Source organism: Solenopsis invicta, chromosome 3 (assembly GCF_016802725.1).
Source record: "Solenopsis invicta isolate M01_SB chromosome 3, UNIL_Sinv_3.0, whole genome shotgun sequence".
NCBI classification, from domain to species: Eukaryota; Metazoa; Arthropoda; class Insecta; order Hymenoptera; family Formicidae; genus Solenopsis; species Solenopsis invicta.
In genome coordinates, this window is record NC_052666.1 from 3387501 (window position 1) to 3412140 (window position 24640).

General features: G+C 29.8%; 1 protein-coding gene across 2 annotated transcripts; it reads left to right on the forward strand.

Moving 5' to 3' along the window:
* Positions 1-9016: 9016 nt before the first annotated feature.
* Positions 9017-11773, forward strand: LOC120357144 (uncharacterized protein PFB0765w-like). 2 transcript variants are annotated; one of them, XM_039446952.1, is made up of 6 exons: positions 9017-9638; positions 9771-9964; positions 10052-10223; positions 10328-10560; positions 10692-10919; positions 11072-11773. In XM_039446952.1, the coding sequence occupies exons 1-5, from the start codon at positions 9518-9520 to the stop codon at positions 10815-10817; spliced, it is 846 nt and encodes a 281-aa protein (XP_039302886.1). In that variant the 5' UTR covers positions 9017-9517; the 3' UTR covers positions 10818-10919; positions 11072-11773. The 2 variants fall into 2 exon arrangements, with proteins under 2 accessions (XP_039302886.1, XP_039302887.1); XM_039446953.1 differs by having other exon boundaries at positions 9017-9617.
* Positions 11774-24640: the final 12867 nt, after the last annotated feature.

Sequence of the window (24640 nt, forward strand, 5' to 3'; positions counted from 1 at the left end):
TTTGAAGGAAACAAAAATTGAAAACACTTATTTGTTAAATTATACTATTATGTGTTTAAAAGGCAAATATTATTACTAAAATAAAGATTACTTGTTTTTCAGTTGCGAGAAGTGATATACGATGATTGCGACTTTACAAAAGAAGAAAGTGAAATCCTTATACTGAGTGCGGCTCTTCGTCATCATCTTACTGATGTGGCTTTGCAAGATATCATAAAATTAATTGACTGCCATTTACCACGCAAGTGTCATGTGTCTAACATGGAAACACAGGGAAGTATCCGCCTCAGATTAAAACGAGTTTTTAATATGTTGTAGTACAGATAAAAATAAGGGACACGTATTTTTTTATACGTGCCCATATGCACTTTAAGGGGGTGAAACAACCCTTTGAAGAAAATCGGTTTTTTTCTTTCGAAGCGTATGCCGTCGAAACTATAAGAGATAGAAAAAATGTTTTAAATAAAAGTTGAATGGCTCAAAGAGTAATTTATAACAACGGAAAAAATTTTTTTTTAATTTTTTTTAATACTTTCCCTCACCATTTACCTATTTTTTTCAAAATTTTTATTTTTTTTATAAGCAAAATAAAGCTTATTTTATTACGAATTCAACGGTATATGATAAAGTTACGATACAACATTCCCATTTTCCAAAAATAATTTAAAACCTCTCTATACGCACGGTACGCGCACCCGTCCGCGCGTTCGTGCGCTACGGAAGTGACTCCTTCCGATTTCGACGTGCCTTTAATATGTTGTACAGATTAAAATAAGGGACACGTATTTTTTACACGTGTCCTAATACACTTTTAAGGGTGAAACACCCCTTTGAAGAAAATCGGGTTTTTTCTTTTGAAGCGTGTATCGTCGAAACTATAAGAGATAAAGAAAAATGTTCTAAATGAAAGTTGAATGCATGTTTTTCTCGCATAAGATGACAAAAACATTTGGAGGACAGTCTGTGTCTAACATGAAAACGCAGACATTGAAAAAAACATTTACTACAAAATAAAACGACACTACACTAAAGAATAACAACAATTACGGTGTTGTAAGATATTAATTTCTTGTTTAGAAAATAATATGTAATTAATATAAGTTAAACATTTATTTACTGGTCTACATGATTCAACTAGAATATTTGTTCTCTTCAACATTTTATAAATAAGGAGACTTGGATTACAAAAAATTATAAGACGCTTGGTCGTTCCTGAGGATTGACTAGTCAATCCTAGGAATGCTTGCGTTTGACTGTAACAGATATATAAAAATTTATACATTTAGAACCCCAACATTTTTATAATTATATATAATTACGTAGTTATGAACTTTGTCGTTGTTCATTTCTATCTAAAAAAATTATTTTTAATATTCTATTCAAATCTTTTAAAGAAATGAATAAAATAAAATACGTCTTTATATCATTAAAGAAAGTATTTTCTAATACTTTTAGAATAACACATATATAATCAATCACTAAAAAAACTTTCATCGTTAAAATGATTTCATTCACTTAAAACAAGACAGAACGTCTTACCCTCCTTTTGCAATAGGTAAGATGTGATCAACTTTTGTTCGCGTTTCTCGATGAAATATAATCCTAGAATGATCTATTTTAAATGGTTCAAGTACAAAACAAACGCTTTGTTCACATGTTAAAAAATATTTTATTGACCCAAAAAGAACAGAATTTTCTCCGACTCTACAACATATACAATAATTTATTGTTTTTGTAGTTTTATAGAGCAAAGACGTGTACTCGTATATTTGGCCTTTAATTTTAGCTCGGGTAAAGATTGTTACATCTGTTTCTAAGATGTCTACAGACTCTATTAAATATTTCTTATGTAGAGTGAAGTTGATAGACATACCTTTACCCATACATTTATCAGGCTGAAGAAGTGACTGAAATAAGATTTTATGTTTCATGATCTGAATTCCTTGAAAAATTTCTATTTTATTTATAAGCTCCGCTCCAAAATGTTTTGATCCATGGAACATTTTGGCCAAAATTCCATTAAAACTTTCAAAGGGAAAAGTACTAGTGCTCCATATTGGACCCCACCGTCGAACATTTAATATCATATGTAACATCTGATGTAAGTTGTAAGTTAATTCTGTCCCTCCATATAAATTTTCTAATTCATAGACAAATCTTGTAAGTAAACTGTCTACCTTTTCCAAATCTGGATCAATGCGTATTATTTCTTGCAGTAAGAAATTTATACATATAACAAATAATAGCCAATGTTGAAAGTATTCATCGGGCAAATAATCTTTAACAGCGAGAACCGAATAGAATAGTTCTTAATATAAATATTCATACGCTTTTCAAAATGTACTTGTTTTTAATTCTCTGGATAAACGATTAAATGTGTCAGGTGGCTTCACTTTTGCTAAGAAATTATCAACAGTATCAATATATTCTTTAATGTTCCAGTTATCTGGTTTTTCTATCCATAATAGTCACGAGACGAACGTGTGTCAAGGCGTATTCGATAATGCAATCTTTTTGAATTTTATACGCGTACGAAATCTTGCGAAATCGACAGTATTATACTTTTGCCCAAATTAAAGCAGCGTACATTACGACAATCTTTCTTGAGCATGTGTCTACACGTCTAACCTTCTTGATCGTGAGCCATAAGAAATATATATGGTTGTGACCTGCACCAATGCATTCAAAAGAATCCGACATAGAACTAAAACCTCCAATGGACATCTGATGGTCGTCTGCCGTGGAAGTTCGGATCTTCCAGTGGACGTTCCATGGACATCCAATGGACGGCCACTAGGCATCCACAGTTCCGCATTGCGCATGTCCATTGGACGTCCATTAGACGTTAACAACGGATGTCCATTAGACGTTACGTGGATTATTAATAAAGGATTCATAGAGCCTTAGTGGATGACAAACCGACGTCACGTGGATTATTAGTAGAAGCTTTATGGAGTCTCAGCAGACGTTATTTAGATTATTAATGTACCGTGGAGGTTCGGACCTTCAGTGGACGTCTAATGGACGGTAAAAAAAATTTTTTTTAAACAAATTTTATTATTTTTATAGCTTAATCTGTATTCACTGTTTCACATATAACATTTTAATTCACTAATTACAATTACGAATTATTTTATAAATTTTTGAAACGCATCGGCGCCGGCGGGATTCGAACCTAAGATCTTCGGAACGATAACCTAGTATCTTAACACTGAGCTAAACGTACACTTGTGAGATTGTTAATAAAAAGTTATATTTGAAGTAAAGCTGATTTGAACAAGAAGAAACTGGCGTCTTGGGTATCGCGCGAACACTCTTATTAACCTTTTGTTTATTTAGCCTTAGATATTTTTAATATAAATTATATAAATAATTAAAACCTGTTTCTGCCCATGGCCAAATCAGTCAAAAAACAATTAGAAATAGTATCGAAGCATGAAAAAACATTAATGACGTAAAAAGCCCGTTGCCAAAGTTAAATTTGCAATTAATTGTTATAAACAAATTGTCAAAACTGAGTGTAGAGGAGAACTGATTGCGCCAATCGATTCACCGAGAAAAATTACTAAAAAAACATATGACGCTTTTTTAATTGTCATAGTTGTTATAATTGTTATAAACAAATTAGTTGCATAATTGTCTTGATAAAGAGATAATGACCAAACTCCATAAAGAGAGCGCATGATGTACGTAATATAACATTTTATCCTTGTTTAACTTCTGGTAATCAACAAGAATAACGTCATGCGCATTATACGCTTTACGGAATTTATCTGACTTCTATGATAAAAGTAAAATCTCATGAAGCTATAGAAATTTTATGGACTTCTAATGGACGTCCATCTGACTTCCATGATGGAAATAAAATACTATGAAGCTATAGAGGTTTAATGGACTTTGAATGGACGTCCATCTGACTTCTATGATGGAAATAAAATCCCATGGAGCTATGGAGATTGAATGGATTTCTAATGGAGATCTATCTGACTTCCATGATGGAAGTAAAATCCCATGGAGCTATGGATGTTGAATGGATGTCTAATGGAGATCTATCTGACTTCCATGACGGAAGTAAAATCCCATGGAGCTATGGAGGTTTTATGGATTTCTAATGGACGTATCTAACTTCCATGATGGAAGTAAAATCCCATGGAGTTATGGAGGTTTAATGGACTTCTAACATCCATCTGACTTCCACCATGGAGATAGACGTCCTATGGAGCTATGGAAGGGCGATGGACATCCACTAGAGGTCAATTTCTATGTGGGATGAATGCGGCCACTGAGTGACGTAGCATTTAAAAATGATTGCTTACATTCAGAGATATCACCAATCATTTTTAAATTCTACTTAGCCGCTCAGTGAGCGGTTGCGCTTTTGAATGCATCCTATAGTGCAGGTCGCAGCCATTACATTTCACGGATCTCACGGCTCACCATCAATATCGGTTAGAACAGATTAGAACGTGTACACACATGCTGCAGAAGGATTGTTGTAATGTACGCTGCTTTAATTCGAGCGAAAGTATAATACTGTCGATTTCGTAAGATTTCTTACGCGTATAAAGTTCAAGAAGGTTGCTTTATCGAATGCGCCTTGACACACGTTTGTCTCGTGATTGTGATTATCATCCTATTCGCCATAATCGTAATCACAGCCACTATCACAGCTTTAATACCAAATCGAGTGTCAAGTACCCAACAATTCGTAAGTTTACGTTATTCTCACGACGTGATAATCACTTGTCTCTTCTATTTCTTGTATTAAAAGACGCGGTAGCTTCTCGCGTTAAGTATATTTCTTTTTTAATTTTTTTTTAACCAAGTAAATAAAAGACGCTACCGTGTATCATTTACAGGAAGGAACTCAGTTTTTTACAAATAAATGGTTGTCTTTTTTAAACAAATTAATGTTATTAAAAAATGAATGTAGGGGGGGGAGGTAAGTGTCGATTTTTCCGAGCACAATGACACAAGAATGATGCCCGTACGTGCATTTGACTCTGAGATATGATTTATGCATGTATTATTTAGCCCGATTTATGTCACTCAAATACGTCGTCGTCGTAGTCGTAGTCGTCTTCCTCTTCGCAAAATTTCAGAATTATCCCCTTTGGCGGTAATTTTGAAAAGCTGTATAAATATATATAAAAAATATTTCAAAAACTTGGTCTCTCTCTCTGTTTCTCACTCTCTCCTTTGCTTGCTCTAGTTCTTCGACTCTCTTTCTCTCTCTCTCTCCCCTCTTTTTCTTCTATTCTCTCGATCTGTACCGTTCTTTTTTGCTCTTTACCGTTCTTCTACGCTCTTTCTCTCGCTCCCCCATGCTTTCTCTCGTTGCCTATCGTTTTTTCTTACTTTCTCTCACTCTCCTTCGTTCGTTTTTATCATTCTTTCTCTCATTCTCTACCGCTCTTCCTTGTTCTCTTCCTCTCTCTCTCGCCCTCTACTGCTCTCCCTCGCTTTCTACAGTTCGCCCTTGCTTTCTTTCGCTCTCTCCCGCTCTCTCTTCTTCTCTTCCGCTCTCCTTCGCCCTCACCCGCTCTCAATCACTCTCCCTCCCTCTCTATCGCTTTCCTACGCTCTCCTACGCTTTTTATCACTTTTCCTCGCTCTCTACCGTTCTCCTTTGTCCTCTACCGCTCTCGCCCTCTATTGCTCTTCCTCGCTTTCTACCGTTTGCATTTGCTTTCTTTCGCTTTCCCCCGTCCTCTCTCGCTCTCTACCGCTCTTCTTTGCTCTTTCTTGTTTTTCATCACTCTTCCATGCCCTCATCCCTTGCTCTTTATCACTCTCCCTTGCTTTCTTTTTTGCCGTCTGCTCTCTTTCGCTCTCTATTGGTCTCCCTCGCTCTCTACCGCACTCTTTTGTTCTTTCATTTTCCTTGTGTCCAGATAATTACTTTTGCAACTGTTTACAAAACATATACATTTTCTTTTGTGTCTATATAATCTTACTATGTCTATGATATATTATTACTGTAACAAAATATTTACCAAAAATTCGTGAAATATCCCGGGAAAAAAAGTTGATATCTGATTGTATACAATTATATCATATTACATATAATTATATATAATAAGATCTTTGCATATTGTTAATTATATACAGTGATATCAAAATATATATACCTCCATATCAAATTATATAAAAATATTTTGAGAATCTTACAGGAGAAAAAAATTATATTTTATTAGATGTAATTATGTCAAAATATTTATAACTCTATATCAAATTATGCAAAATTATTTTGAGACTCTTACATGAGAAAAAAATTATATCTTATTAAATGTAATTGTATCAAAATATTTAGAACTCCATATCAAATTATGCAAAATTGTATTTCATATCAAAATATACAAAATTATGTTAAAATCCTTTTCGGAGTTATACAAAAAATTATATGTATAAAACTGCCAAATTCTATATAAATAATTTAGGTATAGATAATAAAATGGTTTTTTCGAGATATTAAAGGTTTAATAAATTGAATGCCATGATTACGCGTACCTTCACATACATTTGCGAACACATATATATTTCAATGTAACATATTTAATAATATTTCTATTATAATTTATACACATTTTTTTATTTTTCATATTAATTTAATCGTTCACATAACTTTATTTAATAAATTTGGCGTGTTACAAATATAATCATGTATTCTTATAACTTTACTCATTAACTTAATGTTCATTAAATTTAACATAATATATTGATTATCTGTTTCTACAGGCAATATATGCTTCACTTGTTTCCGTAATTCTTGATGATAAAATATTTTAGTATGAATAATTTTAAACCGCCGAAAAACAATATACATTGAATCATTAGCTTTTGTAAAAAATCTTATCGTGCCATACATTGCAGAATCAGAAGAATTGCTTATTATTTGTACCGTATAACTATTAGTTTTATTATGTCTATAATAAATTTCGGAAGTAAATGTTTCGTCTTTTACGTTTGCTCTTCCATAAATTAAATAATTTCCAACCAAATTTTGTTGTAAGAACCTTTTATCTTGCTCTGTCAGTAGCGAATCTGAAATATTTTTATTCAAACATTCAACGAATACTGTTTGCTTTTTATGAAAAGTAATTTTATTTTTTAAAATTGTCAATCCGTCAAGTATAGATAAATTATTAATAATTTCTTGACCGATATTCTTGGTTGCATGTGATAAACTTGTTATTTTTCCATTATAATCTTCGAATGGAAAGGCAGAAGTAGCCCATAAAGGACCCCAACGTTTAACACAAATACCAAGATGCAATAACTGATGCACATTATATCTAAGTTCTCTATCATTATAAAGATCTAGAATTTGCTTTACAAATATTTTTAACATGTATTCTGCCTCCTCAATATCTAATAATCTTATTTCGCGTTTTAGTAAAATAAATATAGATATAACAAGCAAAAGCCAATGTTGAAAATATTGTGTAGGCAAATAATTTTTTAAGGTCGGGATGGAATAATATAGAAGCCAATTATAATATTCCGAAGCTTTATAAAAATGAATTAAACAAAGACTTCTTGGTAATCGACTAAATGTATCTGGAGGTTTAATTTGTAGTAAATAATTATCCATTTCATTTAAATATTTCTTTATATTCCAAGATCCATCTTTATGTAACCATATATTTAAAAATTGTTTCACAATACCAAGTAATACAGAATGCATATATTCCGGAATTACACAAGTTCCAAGATCTAAAAACGGAAGTGTAGAAATAATAGTTGGTCCTTTTATACCTTTAATATTATCAATATTTTGTTTAAATGCTATTTGACTATGTTTAATCATTCTTTTATTAGTTCTCAATGTACATCCATGTTCAATAAAAGGATAGATACGAACAGTTATTTTGCCTTCAATTCTTAAGCATTTCTGTGTTTTAATTTCACAGATATTACAACCATACTCTCCGTTGAAATTACATGTATTTAATATTTGTGCCCTTGCAGGCGCGTCAGCTATTATTAATGGTACAACAATTTTTGTATTATAAACAACTTTTGTCTGAGGATGAAGCCAATTTATTCCATCTTTAAAACATTTGAGTAATTTCAAACAAAAAGGATGCAAAAAGGTATTCATTACTGGTTTTTTATTATCGTACCATAATCCACTTATAATGATAAACTGTTCTCTCAGATGTGGAGGTAATTCCATAATTTGAAACATTAGAGGCCAACAATTACTTTTTGAACTCTTGGTTAAAGATAAGCCATCCGTATTTAACATTAGTGTGAGATCATATTCTCCTCTATTTTGACGGACATTAATTCTTTTATATTCGGATCCATCTGTTATATCAGAAAAAATTTCAGATTCGCCATTTAAGTGACTTTTTTCAAATGGTTTTAACAAACTAGCTAAGTTTCTATATTCAAAAAGACATTTAATTTGTTCCATTATATCAATCTCAAAAAAATAAGATTTTTCACTTGTTGAACATGATTTACACTGCACTTCTACGGTATCTACGCCTTTATATAATATACATTTTTTACAATAAAAATGTTTAATAGCAATACAATGAGGAACACTATTTTTAACATAAGAAAATAATGAATGTAAAGTATTTGGCATAAAATTTGGCTGGGGAAGCATATTATTTATGACTATTAACACATCTTTCAAATTAGATTTTGTCATTCTATGTTTTACATAAAGATTTATTAAATTATAAACGGTTTCATCAATAGTTTGGGAACTGCCATTAAATAAAATATTATTATTACTGTTAAAATTACAAAATATACTTTCATTTAAGTTTGTAGAGAGAGAATGCCTATTATGATTTATATATAAAGATTCCCGTAGGTTAATTGCATTATAATTTAACAAATTGTTATTATTTAACACCGCAATATTGTCTTCGTAATCTGCATTTATTAAATTATCAGAATGATTGTTTTCATAATTAGATATCTCATCTATATAAATATTACTATCACTTTTACAACTTAAATGATCATCCTCATAGCTTATATTTGGATTGTGTAAAATTTTTTGCTTCATCTATTTCAGTAATTGTAAGTGCAACTTTTTTGTTCCATCGTTGACGATTTCTAACAGGAATCTATTTGCGTAAAAACAAATTAATTATATTTTATATGTAGCATATATAAAAGATATAAAAATAATTTTTATACACACCGGGACATTTATATTTTCTTCCCACAGTTTATATGATTTTTTTCGTGAAATATTTTCATTCGTCATTTTTTCTATCAGAAAACTATTGTTGGGTGCGTGTGCGCGTGTTACATTTAGCCACTGCTCGTCAGACGAGAATTGACGATCGTCGCATAACTCGCATGCGCGACACAGTGCATGGATACAGATCGTGCATGATCGTGCACGTGGACACAGAATTTGCGAGCCTTAGCATTTAGCAATAACGGCGTACGAAACTATTTCGACTTTTTAAACATATTCCGTGCAATCTGTTGAAAATGTTTCTCTTGTATTGTGATTGTGATAATTCCTACTGTTTAGTGGAAAATGAGAACGTTGTCTGTGACGAGGAATATCAAGAAAGATGATGAAGTGATATTTACGTATAAGAATAAAGAATACACTGGAAAAGTGATGGAGCATTCAAGTAAAGATAAATTATTGTTATGTACGTTATGTAGAAATTGCTATGACTTAATTGCATGTTCCATAACGCTTTTGTAAATAAATAAATTTTATAGGTTAGAAAGTGATTTTATTGTTCTGTGCAATTTCTAATAATTACGAAAAATTATTGCAGATAATAAATGTTACATGGAAAAACAATTACATATGCTTAGATTAGAAAAAGCTAAAAAAGAAAAGAAAGTAAAGAAAAGTGAATCATTTAATAAAACAGAAGTATCTCTTCGAAAAAGAAATGAATTAGGACCATCTAAAATAATAAAAAGTTCTGCTAAAGATATTACTAAAAAGAAAAATGATACAAAAAAGGTAAATTATAATTTCAATTAAATATATGTAAATATATTTCTTATAATATTTATATTATAATTTATAAATTGTCAATTAAAATCTTAGGTTTTAAAAAAAATACAGAGGACATCAAATGCTGCAGTTTTTGATTTATTGGATAAATATCCAACTTCAGAGTTATCTGATAACGCTAGTAATAGCCAAAAAAGTAGTCCAACAAAGGAAGAATTAAAAGAAATGCTGTATCAAATTAGAAAAAAGTTAGAAGAAAGATCGAGTAAGTTTGTTAAAATTTCTATAATGTAAATGATATAACTTGCATCAATATTTTTTCTATAGAAAACAGAATATGTGAATGATAATATCTATTTCATATTTCAGTATTTGAAGAAAAGATTGAAAAGAAAGAGAGAAAGATTGAAAAAGATTTCTGCGATTTAAATTCATCAGATGAAAATAATCTTGAAATAAATGTAGAAAATCCAGATAAAAACTCCATCAAAAATTCTGTAACAAATATTGAAAATAATTTAGAAAATTTTGAGGACGAAAATGAAATAGAAGAATTAGAAAATGCAGACATTCAATTGTACGGAAAAGACTTCGAGTCTAAGGTAAATACTACATTCTAAATAGCATTTCATTATTTTATAAACATTTTAATTTCATATTATTAATATAAATCCAAAGATTGATCAATTCAAAGTTACACTGCAAATTATTAAACAAAAAAATTTGATTACAGATGATACACTTGAAGAACAACTTTTATTGCAGAAATGCAATGTTTTATTCAGCCATAGGAAATGCACACAGACCATCGCAACTTGTAAGGAGACTGTTAACAGGAGTATTTAAAAAGAAGCACTAATAAACGGTACTCTGACTGGACAAACTGCTAGAGCACAGGGAAGAGACCGGCAATGTGTAAAAATGACATGTCTACATCCCTTTGCCATTAATGCAATAGTTGGTGAGTAATAATATTTATATTATATTAATTTTAATCACGATAAATAGACATGTTTGTGTTATAAAAAATATTTGTAATAGATATTTTTATTAGTTAATAAAATTACAAAAAATTTTCATAACATATATATAATATATATATTGCATTTTCAGATTTTTCTATTGAGCATGGGATAAAGCATGGTTGGATCCAGCAAACAAAGAAAGAGTTACATCGAGCTATAACACAAAGAATTGTAGAGATAAAAAGAGAGTTAAGAAATGAGCTGTAAAGTAACTCATTTCTTCTTGCTTCTTTTCTTATTTTTCTTGTTTAACGTAAGTCAAGACATTTACGTTTGTTTTTCCATGAATTAAATAATCCCAATTAGTAATATAATTTAGTAATAGTGTAATATTAAATTTCTGGTAATACTTGAATTTATTATAAATACAATTCACAGTCCTTTTTTTTAGATTACTAACTAAAACTGTATATTAAGTATAAATTACATTAGACTGTCTTGAAATTCGTGAATCATTTCAGAAGAAAATTTGTTTCAAATTCTAATTGTATTCGAATCAAAGATTCAATTTGATTCGATTAGACAAAAAGATTTTAGATTAGATTCAATTTGATTTCGAATATGTTATAAGAAACTCGATTCAATTTAATCTCACAAATTTGACTCATGTAACTCTAAAGTCCTTATATCTCTAAAGTTATATACTGCTTGAAAAAAAATCTTCAAATGTCTATTTTATTTAATTTTCCGAGATTTTTTAATTCGTGAATTTCAAAACACCATATGTATATTCAATATTAATAACTTTTTAGTTAAAATATTAATAACTTTTATTCAAACAAAATCAGTATATTAATGACATAATACTTTATTAAATATTTACTTTTTATTAATGTCTTGACTTAAACTTTTTTTCGTTTTTGTATTTGTAAGATTGTTATTAAATATCGAATTAATAGCTATAATTGTCATTTTAAATAATTATAAATACATAGTTGGCACCGAAAATGATTATATATTATAGTTCAATTGTAGTAATTGGAATTATTATTATTTTTTTTTTTAATAAGAGACATATTTTTATTCAGAAAAATCTCTAGCAAGTTTTGAGTGAAAAAATTAAACTTTCTCATCTATTATTAACTTTAAAATACATATTCATTTTTTTTACATTTTTCGAGTTACATACGCTACTAATATAAACAATATATATTCGACATTAAATGAAAAATTAAATTTTATTATTTTATTGGGCTTCTTAAACTTTTTGACATATAAATTCTTATCTCAAATCACATATATTCTTCAACATTTTTATTAAATTACGTTGGTCAAGAAATTGTTTTGAGACACCAAGCAAGTGTCTTTGCGATTCAATATCGAGCGGTGTATAGTTGGTCGCGTGGTGGGCATATCGGTACATAGATATACACCCCCAACCAAATATTGTTGTAAGAAATTTTATATATTAGCAGTGTAACTATGTAATATAATATTTATGTAATCTAATAAAATATTAAATACATAATCTTTCATTTATAAAAATATATGATTTTCTATATTTATTACCAAAATAAACTCATTAAAAATCTGATCTTCTTATGTATAAAAATATATAATTGTATCTAATTACGTACACGTATAAAAATATATATAATGTGATCTATTTAGATACAATCAGAAACAATTTTATCTATTTATATGCAATTAGATCAGGTCAAAATCCATACATAATTATATCTACCAAATTATATATGATTGTATACAATCAGATATAAATTTTTTTTCCCGGGATCACATACTGTTTTGTGATTAATTTATGATTTCTTAAAATAGACCAGTGGAAGTATCTCTACATAATTTTAGCATAAATTTCCAAACATGTAAGATTATTATATTTCAATAACAACTAAACCAATCAAGCTTAAGTAATCTGAAACAATAGCTTGGATAAAATGGCATTATAAAAGTGTTTTCGTACCGTACGTGGAGTTTTTATTTATACAGATAGAAAAACTCACTTAAAAAATATTAAAAATTAAAAAAAACCCCTAAGTATATTTTTTTGTAATATTATTAATGTAACAAAATTCTTAGCAGAAATTTGTGAAATCCACTTAAAAAAATATTAAAAATGTAAAAAAAAGCGTTAAGTATATTTTTTGCAATATATTATTGAGGTAAGAAAATTCTTTGCAAAAATTCTTGAAATCCGCCTAAAAAAATCATTAAAAATGTAAAAAAAGCGCCAAGTATATTTTTTTAAATAAAAAACCAAACTAAACCAAACCAAAACTGCAATGAATGAAATCAAATATAATACCATCAAAAAGAAGTGAAATCAAGAATATTGAAAGTATATTTATTACCGATGGGGTGGATATCATTTGACCACCGTTGCGATTCACCACCAGCCACTTATAGTGTTAAAGTGGAAAAACTCTAGACATCGGTCGCTTTAAATGACTGTGATCAATCGCAACGTAGTCTATCGGGACACTCCCGTACCAATGAGCAGCAAATTATGTGACAGATAAAATCAAAGATGGGCAAAATCTCTAGCATACTTAACGCGCCCGTTTCTTTTATATAACTAATACCGTTAAAGTTATCTTTTATAACGATTTAGTAATAACGTTATAATTTTTTATAACAATAATAATTATTTAGAACTTAACAAGTACTGTTTTATTATTTTTTGTAATGCTCTAGTAAATCACAAAATTTTTAAATTACATTATTTGACGATTAATATTAAATGTAATGATAAATATTGTAAAAATTTAAACTAAACTGTTCTGTACATTCAACAAGCTTATCTTTATGTTAAACTTACCTAATAATTTTTTAATAACTTTTTAGCATACTGCATTTTATAACGTCATTTTTACCAGAATTTGGATTAATTTTGTTAAATATTAATGTTATTATTAGAACTATGTTCCAATCAATGCCAGTACTGAAAATTGATTTAATCATTATTTAACAAGTTTTGTAAATAATGATTAAAGTGTAGGTTATATTTTAAATTAATATGTATATATGTATGTGCACATGCCTGTAATGTAAGTCAACATACACGCACACATACACACACAGCTCATTTTACTATTGTTACTCCTTAAATAACAAGAAAAATAGAATGACCATCATTTTATGTCTAAATTGAAAAGATATTCATTCATAAACTTTATTATGGTAACAATAGAAGTTATTATTTGACATAACATTTCTATTTTTTAAGTGGATTATATTGCTTTATACAAAATACAAAATTTTGTATTAAATACAACGTTTAAATAATATAAATTTTACTGAATGAAGCATGAAAAAGCAATGTGTGAACAACTTGCTTACTACAAAATTTCTTCTTTTATAAAATAAACTTTATTACAAGTATAAACATAATATTTCAAAAAGATTTTGTTAAATAAATTTTAGGCTTACAATGAATCTTAATTTGAATAAATATTTAATAAGTTTGTTAGTGCATTTAAATGAACTTTATATGACATTTTCTGCACTAATAATCTTAGTAAAGATTATCGTTATTTTATAATCAATATTATTGTAGTAAAAATTATTACTTGTCGTAAAACGTTATTACTAAATCCTTATAAAAGATAACTTTAATGGTTATATAAAATTAGTTATATAAAAAAAAACGGGCGCGTTAAGTATGCTGCTGCAAGAGATTTTGCCCATCTTTGATTTTATCTGTCACACAATTTGCTGCTCATTGGTACGGAAGTGTCCCGTTAGACCACGTTGTGATTGATCAGTCATTTAGAGCGATCGATGCCTAGAGTTTTTCCACTGTTTAACACTGTAAGTGGCTGGTGGTAAATCGCAACGTGGTCAAAAGATTTCCACCCCATCGGTAATAAATATACTTTCAATATTTTTGATTTTACTTCTTTTTGATGGTATTATGTTTGATTTCATTCATTGCAGTTTTGGTTTGATTTAGTTTGGTTTTTTAGTTAAAAAAAATATACATAGCGCTTTTTTTACATTTTTAATGTTTTTTTTAGACAGATTTCACAAATTTTTGCAAAAAATTTTGTTACCTTAATAATATATTGCAAAAAAATATACTTAACGTTTTTTTTACATTTTTAATGTCTTTTTTAGTATAATTTCCAATAAGCATTTCATCATCTACATATATTCCTAAAATTATATATTTGTTACTTTTCTTAAAAATATATTGTTCGCATTGACTTAAAATTCTTTTCTTCGAGAAAATCTATAAAGCGTATATTCTATCTCAGTGAAGCTTGCCGTAAACCATATAAAGTCTTCTTTAATTTAAAAACTTTTCCTTTACTATCATATCTTTTAGACGGATATATGTACATATCTTCAACATTTCCATTAAGAAAAAGCTGTCTTTATGTCTAGTTACTACTTTTTAATAGCAACTAGTGCAAATAGACTTCTTGACGCACTTATACTTATAACTGGACTAAACGTTTCTTGAAAACTCACTCCTGTTCACATCCTCGTATTACGAGTCGAGCTTTATACATTCTGTCTTGTTTTATTTTAAAAACCCATTTTCCGCTTGCGACCTCGATGTTGAATTAAGATAAAATTTGAGTAAAGGAGCTTAATATTTAAGTCTGTTCGACTTTTAAAATCTTACATAATTTGAGTTTAAATCGGCGTGAGCTAGATTGGTTTCTATGTATAATAAATATAAAGATATTTGTACGAAAGGACTATATTTAAAAATTAAATTATAATAGAATTTTATGTGGAAAAATATAAAGAAAATTTAAATTACTTTAGCAGAAGTAGTGGTTTTTCTTCTTTTAAGTTCTTCAATTCTATCAATCTTTTTACGCTGGTATCAATAAATAATGAATAATATAAGACCGAGAACGAGCTGTTCTTTGGTTTTCCAAATTACAATTTATCTTAATTTTAACAACCAAGATACAGTTAACAGAATGTTTCGGACGTGCTTGTCTTTCTTTAACCGCATTAATTTACATTTCTAATATCAAATTACTATACTTAGAGCTGTACGTCGCCGCGCTACGCCGCACAGTGGGACCAAAGCCCTCTTTCCGTGGACAAAACCTTAAAAATGAAACTTATTGTAAGAGCTTCTGACTGCTATAATGTTATGTAGAAATGTTTAATGTGTATGAAAACTGATTTTATATTAAGAATCATCGCCAGAATAATGGTAAAATGGCTCTAAGTCCGAGATTGTAGGAGACTGCAAAACGTTTTATGAATTGTAATAGTAATACAATTGTTTGACAATTCTGGAAAACATTAACAATAAAGAAACTTTAATTTTTTTATGTTTCATTAAACCTTTTCCTCTTAAAAAATTATAAAATAATTTAGAATATCGAGTAGAAATAAAGAATAAAATTCTGTTCTGTTATATTGATGCAAATAGCAATATTATAAACTTCCTCGGGAATTACAAAAAAAGCTCTATAAGACCCTGTTCTGTTTTTCTTATAAATAGAAAGCTGATAGTATTCTCAAAGTAAAAACAAAAGTATGTGCTCTGCTTTTATTTGCTCTTTTTCAAGAAAAGTGAATTTTTTTGTAGAAAGACATGGCGTTTTGTAAAAAAACACATCGCGCACATGAAATTGCATTTAGACGGTAAATGCGAAAGAAGGATAATATATTAATGCTTAATCGAGTCTTAGTGCTTAAATAATTTCCTAGATGAATTTATATACATTTTCTATTTCGGGAGCATTATATGTATATTAATGTATATAAAATCTTCTAGGAAATTGTTATTTGAGCACTAAGATCCGTTTTGACCAGCATAGGTTTTTTCTTTATTTGAATGTCATACACTTTAGTCATACCCAATTAGAAATGATAATGAAATCGATGTTGATTCCATGTCAAAATGATCAAATCGGCAATCAAATCTACGTTGATTCTTTTATTATTTCTGTCTGGGTACGATATCATTGATTATAAAAAATAATATCTTTTAATAATATTATATTTTATTTCAAAAACTAAAATACTACAATATTTTAATTAATACGTTTTCTTAAAAAAATGACTTATATTAAAGGACAAAATTATGTAGCGTTTTTAAATTATTATACGTGCCGATGTTGCTTTGCTCGAGAAAATATCTTTCTATTCAGTTGTTCGGCTAAATGTTGCCTGTATTGATAGTCATTTGTTTTTGCTTCAAGCAATTGTCGACCTATTGTCGCGTCTTGCATTTCAGTCGAAAGAGCTTCCCGTTTATAGTATTACTTTAATTTTCTTTTATGGTGGTTTGCTGACATTTCTCACTTTGGTGTCTTATTTTAATTAAACATGTCTTTTGAAATAATTACGCGACGTGAGCTGTTTGAAACGTTGATGTCATCATCTTCAGTCTCCTGGAATTCACGGTATCGATCTGCAGATCTTTTCATCAAAAGTATATTGTGTATGGATGTTTTGAGTACGTGTACAAAATCTGAGATGCGAAAATATTACTCTAAAATTAAGAAGAAATGGGAGGATTCTAATCAAAACAAAAACGTTTTATGGAAAATAATTTAGATTGGTTCGATACTATTATTAAAATTTCAATCCCACGTAATAATTCTATATCATCTCAATTAAATCGAGGTGGTTAACCGCAAAAAGAATTCGGATTGTGCAGTGAACGAAGTAAGAAGCGGAAAATTAGTGAAATTTGTAACAAAAATAATACTGAACGGATAATATATGCTGCAGAAAAGAGTTTACGTTTAGACGAAAATTCGAAGATTGATAAAGGAAGTAGTTATGACAACGCCTTCACACTCAAAAAAAATTAATGAAGCTTAAAGTGTTGCTAAGAAAAATAATAACGTCATTTCTTATAAACCTGTGGAAGCATTAGCTCTGATAATTGAAGCTGGATTAACAAAATACTCTTATCAAGTATTACGGACTCAAGCAAAATCACGTGGAGCAGGTATTATCCTTCTTATAAAAAAATATGTGAAGCTAAAACAGAATGCTATCCATCAAAAGAATCTATCCGTATAGCAGAGACAAAATCAGAAATTGAATTGCAGGCATTATTAGATCTCACTGTTCGTCGAATAGTTCAGCTACAATCCAAGGTTTTACTGCAAATGCCAGAGAACATGTGTAATAATTTACACTTAATCTCGAAGTGGGGCTGTGACGGAAGTGGCGGTTATTTGCTTTATAAACAAATCTTCACGGATTCACAGCAGCCGCAACCGGACGGCAATTTATTTATGATCTGTTTCGTGTCTCTTCAACTTTATGCTCTTCCAAAAGTGGGTGCAAAGAAGATGATTTTGTGGCAAAATCCTTGGCCTTCCTCCGCCCGATATTGCAGAGCAATAAAGTTAGAATTTGTGAAAAAAACTGCGGAAATAATACGGATGGAGAAAAAAACATGGACACAAAAATTAATGAATTAGTCGCATCAGAAATAGATATTCCAGGCATATCGCACCTAATTGTCCATCATGATCTATACATGACGATGATTATTGGGAGGACGTGTAATGCCTTAACTAATACTAATTCGTTACAAAAATGTAACATGTGTGGGGCTACTCCTACGGACATGAATGATATCGATAAAAAAATGACGACGTTGTTAAGGATTATGACATTACCTTACTGCACAACAATAATACAAAAACAAGTTTTGTATGAAAGAACTTTGGAACATTAAGTTTCGAATATCATAAAACGGAAGGCGCATCATAAAATCCAGTTCCCCTTCGGTTATTTCTATACACCGCATCGAGAAGAATTATGAATTTGATTAAGAAAATGTAAAAACTTTAGACAAAGAACCGTCTTATGTAAAAAGATCGATATTCGAGATGTTATACATTAAGAGACAATAGAGCAACCAGAAGACGGTAGCCAGGGGCGAATAGGGTGCTGAGTGCCCCCGGAATTAAAGAACATTGAAAGACACCTACATCGTACGCATACGCGTAGAGACATGAAAAAAATCACAGATACTCTCTAAGTACAGTACAAAACGATGGCTCTTTCCGAGGACGGCACTCATTTTTTATTAAAAAAAAATAATTATTATTTTTAAACAATTTAGTAGCTAAATCATACGCATACAAACAGGGACTTGAAAAAAATCACAGATACTCTCCAAGGGAAGTAAAAACCGAAAACAAGGTGCTCTTCCCGGGGACGGCATTCATTTTTTATTAAAAAAAATATATATTTAACTTACTATTAGGAAGAGTTTAGATGTTGTCGGGAATTGAGTCAGATAACTTTAACTTACGCGTTTCCTAAGCTCTTCTTAATAATTAGTGAATTTATTCAAAACGAGCCTATGAACTTTATTTACTATAAATTTAATTAAACAATTATTTAGCAGCTATGTCGTATACGAATTGCGAGTTGAAAAAAATGTATTTATGTTTAAACTTTTCTTTTAAACATAAATACATTTATACCGCCGGCATTTGCGTTATCCGATGTGCACCAGGGTGAGGTTGCACGGTCGGATTTTGCACATCATGTTTGTCTTTTACAGACATGATGTCTATTATAAACATGATGTCTCTTTTTTACTTATTGAGTCTTTCAGACATGATGTCTCTTACAGACATGGTGTCTTGTACAGACATGGTGTCTCCTGCAGACATGGTGTCTCTTACAGACATGATGTCTCTTATAAACAAAGTTTTTTATTACATACTCCTTTTGACAAGTATGACGTTTCTATCTTTTGTTGCCTAGTCTGTGGTTGTGGCTTATCACTTTGAATTATTAAATGCAAATTCGAATATAAAATAGACTGGAGCACTTTTTGATTTTTTCAAATATTTTAAAATAGAGTTTTCAGTTGTTAAGTGTTGCTCATTATTCGATAAAATTAAATGTCAAAATTTTATTGTTTTATCTTGCGTCCGTTTGTCCAAAACTTAATTTGCTAGATAACTTGCTATGCCTTTGCGTGCCACACTCATATCGTCTTCAGTAAATTGTGTGAATGAACCAAAAGCAATTATGTATGGCCATGTGCATACGTGCACTCCACAATTTCCGCCTACATTGTTACTTTTTATTTGCGAAGGAACATCTCGTGGTGTGTAGTGTCCATTCATTCCACGAGGTAATTCCAACATGTTCTTGAATAAAAATGCAAATTCCATTTAATATTCTTTTTTCTGGACTTCCATGTAATGAATCTAAATACACTATGGTTTGCTGCGAATGGACTATCACCAGAAGTGTCCAATGAGCTGCAAAGTGAATTGGTATGAACCACATGGGGTAGTCCCACACTGTGTTTTGCGTTGCCCACTTATTATACCCGACGCTAACGAATCCTCGCGTTAATAAATTTTGACAAAAATGAGTATCAAAACATAGCAGTGGAATGTTTTTATTTTTTGCTGTTCTGGGTAAAAGGCTGAAAAATGCATTAATAATAGTGTCGTCCAAATATTGATCTGGTAACAGCGTTCTGAAATTTTTACTTTCAATTATGTACCCGTTAATATCTTTTCTTAGGTCGGAGAACCCATCAGGATATCTGATATTTGTATGAAATAATAATTTGTCTGCTGCTGTTTCATGATATCCTGATTTACATTTTTCTAGAAAATCGTTATCTTTACGTGATATTGTAATCTCTTAATTTGTAGTCTCTTGATTTTGTTGAATCGTTTTGCTGTGTTTTAAAAATTTAGAATATATTAAAAATTTGTTAGGTTTAGATTTTTTCCATGTCTCGACAGGATCATTTTCATGATCACTGATCTTTTTTTTTTCTTTACAACACGTAGTTTTTAAAGAAAACTGTCGTTTCTGTAATTACGCTTCAATTATTTTAAAATTTGCTTATATAAATCTAGGTGCAGATATGCGTGTTTCTTCGTCCAGTGTCTAATGTTTTCAAATTTTAAAATAATTTTCGACTAGAGCATTGCTGTCCCGACTTAAATGGAATTGTGCAATGCCCGTAGCAGACCACAGTGGGAAATATGGCATTAGAAGATCCGTGACGTAATCAAAAAACTCTTTCGAGAAAAATGCGTTCAGTTTTGAATTGATTTTGTTATTTTCTTGTGCACTTTCCTCTATTTTTTTAAATGCCTGGTAATACAAAGAAGATTTCCTGTTGAAAGTAAACGTTTCAACTTGTTCTTCTGGTGGTGAATATCTATCATCTGAGATATTGTTAACATCTTCTGTATTATTTTCACGTATTGTATTACGTGGTCAAAGTCATTTATTTCGTGATTATTTCCAAAAAGTTTTACAAATACGCTATAAACTTTAGCAGTAGCTGATACACAATTACAATGTAACGTATTTGCTAGCAGCGATGCTGCTATAGAACGCATTTGTTTTTGCGTTTTTTTATCCGGATAACGTTTCTTTATTTTTTGTATAAGCGTCTTTATAAAATAGGAAAAACATATATGTATAATATAATTGTCACATTTTTATTTATTTATATATATATATATTTATATATATATATATATATATATATATATATATATATTTCGTATTCTTCATACATGCGTTGAATATAACTTTGTAAATTAATGCCATTAAAAGTTCTGCAGGCCGACTGTATTAATGCCAGACTAAAATCTGTTTCGATTTTTTTTTATTTTTTTGGTTGTTATTTTTTTTAAATTGTCATTGAATACATCCAAAAAATGTTTAATTGCAGTAATACCACGCTTCAACGATATAAATTCTGCTATAGGCAACGGCTCATCGTCTATATTTCCTGGTAATAGCAGTACACAGTAATAAATCGTAGTTGCAGTATGAAGAAATTTAGGCTGTGCAATAATTGAGCCAGTTGCATCCAGGTGTAAATGTCGCATTTTATTAGTAGCTAAGTATTTCATTTGTTTTTCACTAAACAGAATCACTGACAACAGTATTAGTGAAAATTCTTGTACGTAACCGTGTAGTATTTCACCTCGGATCTGTTCTTGCTGCTAATCGTATAATTTTACCATAAATGTAACAAAATCTTTATCAAGATCATGTTTCCCTCTATTTTCACTTAATATTTTTTGTAGAATATCTAAACTCGGGGTATTGTTCAAATTTTCTGCTTGTAATAGTTCTTTATCGGCCTTAGCAAGCATTTTTAATTTAACCACTATTGCCGACCGTTTTTCTAATTCATCGGCTAACGCTGCCCTGGTTTTGCCACAAATGTTTCGACGATGTCGTTCTTTTGGGAAACATGTCCACTGACATCAACATGCACAATTGTGTCAGTATAGGGTATGTCAATTTTTTCTTTGACAAAAAAATTAAATTTTATACATGTGTTTGAGTGTTTGTATTGCCCTGCAGCTTAAAAGAAAAAATTACTTCTGTTTAACTTATTCTTACATTTATGCCATGAGATGGCTAAAACGCACAGAGGATATTTTTTTTCAAATTCAATATTGAAAGCATCTACCTAACTCTTTCGTAAAGGTTCACCGTTGCCAATCCAGAATTCTTCCCAAAAGTGTTTAGGGAGAACGAAAGAGCTTCCGCGTATTGAAACTTTCTTCTCTCAACCAATAATTTTCTTTCCAGGAAAGTTATTCGAAGATAACTTAGATAAATTCGGAGATAAATCAGAATATTGCGCGGACACGTTTGATAATGAACTTTCATTAATCGCAATATCTTTTATACGCAAAGAGAATTGACTTAATGATGAATCATAGTCATCTTCAATTATCATTCGTACATCAGAACGAAGAGATTGATCGTTTGTAACAGTATGATGTATGTTAGTCGATGATCAGACTTTGTGAAAACATTTCCATTGGTGTTTCTTCTGTATTCACATCATTGTGCAGAAAATCAACATCGTTATCAATTTTAGACACGTTTGAGAATGTTACTCTTTTCACGCGTTCAATTTGCTTTACGTATTGTGCAGGTGTCATTACATTATGAGTTTTGGTACCAATGACGCTTATAATGCTTTGTATATTTCCTAAAGATGTCTTTACATTTTCTATGATGTTTTTCAACTGTACGCTGGTCCCTATTACCTATAATATTACTGCAAATTCTAACCATACATGTTTAGAGGGATGATGTAAACGCGAAACGAAATCGTAAACGTTATTATCATATTTATTATATATCTGTATAATAGCGTCATTGATAGTATCAATCGTAATTAATTTCGCGTATGTTTTCATGCTGCTCAAATTTTAAAATATATTGACAATAAAGAAAACGATTGAATAAAACTGATTTCTTTTTTCGTTAAGCTTACGTCTACCTTGACACCTACTACAGCGTTTGCAGAAAAACCTGGTTCAGACAAAAGTGAAGAGGAGTGATCGGAAGTCCCGCTTCCAGTGTGTGCCACGGAGATCGCGGAGATACGTGCTTCGATGATCAGCGAAAGTGGAAACGCTGAGAAGTAGGACTCAGAAGAGAAAAAACAATCGCGACTGTGTGAAGTTGACGTATAATTAACAAAGCCAAAAATCACAATTTTTTGTGAGTTTTCATACGCCAACTTTACACACATCTTTTTCTATCTGTTCCTTTTATTATATATATATATATATATATATATATAATATTTGAGCAGCATAAGCAAAATTGATTACAATTGATGCTATTTATAACGTTATTGTTCAGATATATAATAAATACGGTAATAACTTTTACAATTTTGTTTTGCATTTGCAACATCACCCCTCTAAATATTTATGGTTACATATTTGCAGTAATATTTTAGGAAATGGGGATCAACGTACAATTGAAAAACATCATGGAAAATGTAAAGACATCTTTAAAAAATATACAAATAGCATTAGAAGCATTATTGAGAGTATAAAAACTTCTAATGTATGTTCACCTGTACAATACGTAGAGTAAACTGAACACGTGAAGAAAGTAACATCCTCAGATGTGTCTAAGAATAATTACAATGTGGATTTTCTGCACAATGATGTGAATAAAGTAGCAACAAGAATGGAGATGTTTTTACAAAGTCTGATCATTGATGCACGGAAAAAAAAATTTACTAATTTTAAGTAAAATGTCATTGCTTCAAATAAATAACTTTCTAAAATAGTCCCTAGCAGGCATTTAATTGATTCATAAATACAAATTTCTTGTAACTTGTAAACATTTTCTAGAAGCAAAGGATTATATCTTGAAATAAAAATTATATGTTATACAAAGAAGTAAAAATTAAATAAAGCATAGTAAAGTTGTCTTCAGGGAATACTTATATTTCTTGATACAAATAAAATATTTCTAACGAAAAATAATTTTTTTTTGGAAGCAATTTAAAATTTTATAAAATCAAAGAATTATTTATTGAAATAAAAGTAATATTTTATTTAAACAAATAAAAATTAAATAAGATTTAGCAAACGTTGTCTTCAATGAATACCTATATTTCTGGAAACAAGGACAATACTTCTAACGAAAAGTAACTTTATTTTTGAGTTAATTAAAAGTTGTCTTCTGTTGAGAATATTAATTCTTGTTCGGTAATAATGGTTTTTTGAAATAAAAATATATTTATTGCACTAAGAAATTAATTTCAATGCAACTAACAAATACATTTTTCGAATAACTCTTTATTTATTTCAAAATAGATTTCAAATAGATTATTTTGATTTTATTATATATGGTATTCAGAATAAAAAAATGTTATATGGAAATAAATAATACTAAATTAAATTTATATCTATTTAAATCAAATTTATTT